Source organism: Bombus vosnesenskii, unplaced genomic scaffold (assembly GCF_011952255.1).
Source record: "Bombus vosnesenskii isolate JDL3184/JDL3185 unplaced genomic scaffold, Bvos_JDL3184-5_v1.1 scf7180000015196, whole genome shotgun sequence".
Lineage (NCBI taxonomy): Eukaryota > Metazoa > Arthropoda > Insecta > Hymenoptera > Apidae > Bombus > Bombus vosnesenskii.
In genome coordinates, this window is record NW_022883881.1 from 1 (window position 1) to 6,477 (window position 6,477).

Sequence of the window (6,477 nt, forward strand, 5' to 3'; positions counted from 1 at the left end):
ATAGCAATGCTAGGTACTAATAAAAAAAAAGAAGAGGGAGAAAAAAAAGAGAAAGAGAGAGAGGGAGAGATAAGGAAAATATATATATAATAAATAACAACTAACATAATCATAACATATTATATATATTATATTATATACAGGGATACAGTATTCGTACAAAGGAACAGGTCCGAACGAAACATATATAAAAAAATAGATATATTAACTGTTTTTGTATGTATGTACAGAACGGGTGGCGAATTCATCAACTCTGACATAGAGGACCCAGACGGGCCCGTACCCGCATTCGATCTGGAAGCTACGGAGGATGTTCAGTCTTGCCTCTGTGTTCGGTCGATACGTTCCGTCTACCATTTAGATAACGGTTATCTTTGTCAAGACTGTTTCGACAACCTAGATCCAGACGACCAGGACCCATGCGACGACCCGCCCACTCATTTCCTATGCGGAGTACCTGCAAGGACACAAATATCACAATGTCGTATGTGTGATATAAACCTAACGGACCTACAACCCGCTATATCATGCCTCCCATGCATGATCGTTTACAATAATCTGACTGACATCGAAAGAATTTTTTTAGTTCAAGGAATAGCAATCCGCACCGTAGAACTGTAAAGCACCTGTACGCTACGCACGAAACCAAATACTTATGCTATCCACCTGTAAACAAACAATATTTATAACTATACATATAATTCTCACTTATATTTACCAATATATATATATACACACATGTTGTAAAGTAGGCGATATCTATAACACTCATTTCCATTGATAATGCAAGTGACTCATAAAATAAGCCGTCATATTTACCATTTCACGCACACATATATATATATATATTCGAAGACAAGCTACATTTGTAATATCTATTCCTATTGATAATATATACTTATATATTTATAACAATAAAACAAATCTCATTTATACTACTTACCAATACGTATGCATATATGTATATAATTATAACCCCTTAGCATTCATAATATTTATTTTCACTGATAACATGTACGTAAAACCTAAAATAAAACAAAAGTTTTAATAATAATAATAATAAAAAAAAGAGGATGAGAAGAAAAAAAGGAGAAAATATATATATAGATATAAAAATTTTTCTTTATATATATATATATATTAATAATAATAAAAGGTTATTCTTATTTCTAATAAAGTCGAGAGTAAGAAACGATTTAATAAATTGTTAATAGGAAGATGAATCACCTGGTCATCGTACTTACCCTCATCGAAATAGCATATGGCCTGGTAGGATACGACTGCAATGGCAACCACCTCAACGTTACCACCATCTCTTTAAACTCCATCGGGGACTGCAGCATACAGCCTGCGATGACAGAAACCCAAGACATCTACATTCAACTACTGCAACTCTCAGAATTCGAATTTAGCTGTGCGGGCATAGCCCATCAGATTTGGTGGCAGCGGTGGGATACGCTCCACAGAGGATTAAAGTTGTCACGCTTGTCAATAAAATATATATATTTAAGAAACAATGGCGACTGAATTGGAATCGTTGGACAAAAAAATGGTTTTGACATTGTCGGAAAAACTCAAAGCATGGGATGCGAACTTTCGCGATATGAGTGCAAAACTCGCCGAACTACAAAACGGCATGTTCGAACTTAAAACAAAACAGGAACCTAAAACACCCGTATTGCCGCCGATAACACAACAAGAGACGGTCCAGCCGAGTGGACATACCCAGCCAATTAAGCTAAAAAATGCGATCGAATCGGTGCCAGTGTTCGACGGATATCGACCATCGGTATTCCACCTTTTAAGAGCTTGTGAGCGCGCGCAAAATATGATACCCAGATATCAGGAACCTCAATTAGTAAAATTGTTAGTAAATAAGCTCCGAGGACACGCGTTCCTCGCCATCGAAGACACAGAATTAATGAGTCTAAATGATTTCGGAAATAAATTAAAGGATCTATTCGGCCCAAAAAAATCTCTCAACGAATATAAAGGGGACTTAGGAACGATATTTCAACGACCCGGGGAAGACATATGTGGCGGATCGGTATCAACAGGACGCTGACAGGACGAGGCATCAACGCGGCGCAACACCTCCCGGGCGATCCGCGGGTACCAACCGCCAACACTAGAGGGCTACGACGACAACGAGTCTGTCTGTCTAACTCGCTAGCGGTCGAATATACGAGCGATTGATATAAATACCGCACCTAGCGAGACTCCCTCTACGTCTAAGGCAGGGACTACCGGGCACAGCCTTACTGACGAGTCCACCGGTAGTCCCGGGACGAAACGCACAACTCTCTTTTCATCCGTCACATATATTAGATTATATGGATCGCGTTAGAAATCTTAGATTGGCAATAATGGACGGAGAAAGAGGCGACTACGGCATCATATCCCCCGATATCCAAGATACCATAGATTGGGAAACGAGAGAAGCTTTCGTTAAAGGACTTCCGAACGAAGTATATGTGCGAGAAAAAATAGCAGGGTACCACACTTTAGAAGATGCGTATCGTCAAGCCGTCAAAGCAACACACGAATTGAGACGAATAACCGATAGAACGCGACCCCAACGACCGACACCCTCGAACTATTACAGACGCGACAACGCACGTCCTTCGAACACTAACAACAATATCAGGAACAACCGCCAAGATCGAAGATCGGTACCTCCATCGCAGAATTTTTCGAATACTACAAGACAAAATATCACGTGTAAGTATTGTAAAAAACCCGGGCATTTAGTGAAAGACTGTTACAAATTTAAAGCCCGAGTAGATGCCGGATTAATCGTACCCTATGCTTCGAGACCATCGGGAAACCAAACGCGTTCTTCGGGAGAATGGGGCGAGCCACGAAGGAACGATACGCCGAATCGCCCAAGAGTACAGGCGGCAATCAGGCGACCGGCGCCGACGGCAACAAACTGAACAAGGGCAGCCACCCCCGCGAGATCGACTCCACCACCCATAACGAGAGACAGAGCGAACGCAATGCCGACTATAAGATCGAACGAACAACCACTAAATACTGTGGGGGAGTCATCCCACAACCAAACAAGGTCACAGACAGAGAATCCAGAATCTCAAGACAAAAGGGAAAGAGTGAAGCACAAGCAACCGGCGAAGGAAAATCATCAGGAGTTGAATTCAGATTCGGAAGGCGACATCTCCGAATTATTTCAATAAAATTTAACGATTCCCCAACGACCCCAACTGCACGAATAGTTTCCCCAGATCTAAAAACTAAGACGAGTTTATTATTAGACTCTGGATCGGAAATCAATATTATCAAAAAACCTGCTTTACCCGATTCAGCCATCATCGACGAAAAGGAATCAATCGAAGTGCGAGGAATTACGGCAACGAGCCTGGTCTCCCTAGGGCAGACGGTAATACAGGTGGCGGGCCGTCCGGTTCTTTTTCATATAGTCGATGATTCGTTGCTAATCGATCAAGACGGAATCCTAGGATCCGAATTTTTTGCAGGTTGTACGGCTCGTCTAGATTACGAGGGAAAACATATCAGATGGGGAAATATTTACATCCCCTTCGATACTAAGGAAAAAATAGTTATACCGAAGCGAAGTTCAATAACGTGTTCTATTAATATCGCTAATCCAGAGATGAAAGAGGGATTTATTCCAAAAATCGAGCCGAACAAGGGAATCTATTTTGGTAATGCAGTTGTGAGGAATCATAAAGGAAAAGGTTATATAAGAGTAATAAATACTACTTCAAGAGATTACGAATTTACAACACCAACGATGGTAATTAAGGAATTTGAAAATCCCTCCCCGCTTCCTAGGACAGCGTGTAATACAGTTTTAAAATCGAAGGAAAGTAGATACGATAAAATAAATGAGTTACTACGACTCGAACATTTGAGCGAAGAAGAAAAGGAAAATGTTAAAAAGTTGATTCGTAATAATCAAGATAGGTTTCATATTCCAGGAGATACATTGGAAGCAACCGAAGTTCTGGAACATAGGATAATCACGACGGACAATATACCCATCAATACTAAACAGTATCGATATCCGCCAATACATCGAGAAGAAATAAATTGACAGGTCCAAGAGCTACTAGATACGGACGTAGTGGAACCATCAATATCTCCATATAACTCCCCGTTATGGATTGTGCCCAAAAAACCCGATTCGCGAAGAAATAAGCGCTGGAGACTAGTCATCGATTATAGAAAATTGAACGATAAAACGATTGGCGATGCCTTCCCACTACCCTACATTACAGAAATATTGGATCAATTAGGAAGTGCAAAATATTTTTCCACGTTCGACTTGGCATCGGGCTTTCACCAGATCCGTATGTCACAGGAAGATGCCCACAAAACAGCATTTTCGACACCATACGGGCATTTTCAATTCAAAAGAATGCCCTTTGGATTAAAGAATTCCCCAGCAACATTTCAACGGTTGATGAATTCAATATTATCTGGTCTGCAAGGAATAGAACTATTCGTCTATCTGGATGACATAGTGATTTATTCCACGTCTCTCCAAGAATACGAAATTAAGTTCAATAAGTTAATGGAAAGACTGAGGAAAGCTAAATTACGATTACAACCTGATAAGTGCGAATTTTTACGACACGAGGTGAATTATTTGGGACATATAATTAGCGAGGATGGCGTGATACCCGACCCAAAGAAAATCGAAGCCGTATCAAAATTTCCACGACCAAAAAAGGGTGAAAAATATCAAACAATTTCTGGGACTAGCAGGATACTACAGAAGATTTATACCCGATTTCTCCAAGGTCGCGAAACCATTGACACAACTATTAAAGAAAGACACTCCCTTTAAATGGACAGAAGATCAGGAAAACGCATTCAATAATTTAAAGACAGCGTTAGTGACGAAACCCGTCCTGCAATATCTAGACCTTTCTAAACCCTTTAACCTTACTTCAGACGCATCAGGATATGCAATAAGCGGTGTACTGAGTCAAGGGCCAATCGGAAAGGATTTGCCGATTGCGTATGCCTCAAGGCTATTAAATCCCGCCGAACAAAACTATTCTACCATAGAAAAGGAGTGTCTGGCAATTGTTTACAGAGCAATGCACTTCCGACCGTATCTTTACGGAAGAAAGTTTACCATCGTAACCGATCATAAACCTTTAGTGTGGATGCATTCTATCAAGGATCTTACTTCAAGAATTTGGAAATGGAAATTAAAACTATCGGACTTCGAATTTGATATTGTATACAAAGAAGGCAGGGCGAACACAAACGCAGACGCATTATCTAGGAACCCTCCGGAAGTTTGTTTACCAATCAGAAAAAAGAGAGGAAGTCTCACCGATTCGCTATCCAGTCTCAAAAAGATTCGAAATAGACACATCAACGGAAGACTCTCCCATATTCGAAGCCAAACCACGCATCTTGCCTCAATCCACTGATCTTACAAAACAAGGAAAAGTTTCTACTCGAAAGCATCTTACACTGGAAGAAACGCCCGTAAAGTATTCTGACGAAGCACTGACGGAGCTCGATGTAAACACAAATAGAGAAATAACCGATCAAGGAAAAAGGCGCATGGACACAACAGGCGAGGAAGAACCCTCCGCCATAATTCCAGAACTAACTCAACAACGAGAAAAGGATACGCATGTCTCAAAAAGATTCAAACCGGATACGTCAACCGAAGACTCCCATATTCGAAGCTAAACCACACGTCTTGCCTCAATCCAGTGATTCTAAAAATCAAGGAAAGGGTTTTACCCGAAAAAATTTTACGATAGAAGAAACTCCCATAAAATATTTAGACCAAGCATTAGCAGAAATCGATGTAAGTACAGATAGAGAAATAACCAATCGAGAAAAGGAAGACACGAATACAACAAGCGAAAAAGAGACCTCCACTGTAATTCCAGAACTAATTCAACAACGAGAAAAGGACACGAGACCTACGATAATTGCGGAACTAAGAATTTCAGAAACCCGAGACTCAATTGCGAGAGTAAATGACCATAAAGTAGTATTTATAGATATACATGGCAACCCGATAGATAAAGGAGCCTTAGAAATGAAGGAAACGGGAAAATTGCCTCGTTATGAAGATTTAATGTTAGAAAAAGCAAGATTGAATTACGATTCTGGAAAATACATTGTATCCCTACCGATAAAGGAAAATAGAAATATTCCAATAACACCAGACAATTTATTAAACTCGCTAAGATCTCTATTAGACGTAGTAAATGAAAAACAGTTAACTTCGTTCAGCATTAGCAAAGGAGACTTGGAGGAAATACCCTGGCGAAATACAATCAGAAAATTAAAGGAAATATTTATGGAAAAAACCTTAACCATCACCATTTGCACTGAGGAAGTAATTACCCCACCTGTGGAAGCGCGGAACAACATAATACGAGAAAAACATGAATCAAGCGTAGCAGGACACAAAGGAATAACAAAAACTTATCAAAGAATACGACAACATTACTATTG

General features: G+C 40.0%; 1 protein-coding gene across 1 annotated transcript; it reads left to right on the plus strand.

Moving 5' to 3' along the window:
• The first annotated feature begins 205 nt into the window (after window positions 1-205).
• On the plus strand, window positions 206-697 carry LOC117241036. The gene is made up of 2 exons (XM_033507026.1): window positions 206-610; window positions 647-697. The coding sequence occupies exons 1-2, from the start codon at window positions 223-225 to the stop codon at window positions 670-672; spliced, it is 414 nt and encodes a 137-aa protein (XP_033362917.1). The 5' UTR covers window positions 206-222; the 3' UTR covers window positions 673-697.
• Window positions 698-6,477: the final 5,780 nt, after the last annotated feature.

Coding starts and splice junctions, on each gene's coding strand:
- LOC117241036 (XM_033507026.1), top strand. CDS start 223: ATGTACAGAACGGGTGGCGAATTCATCAACTCTGACATAGAGGACCCA. Junction 611..646: donor AGGAATAGCAATCCGCACCG/TAGAACTGTAAA, acceptor TACGCACGAAAC/CAAATACTTATGCTATCCAC.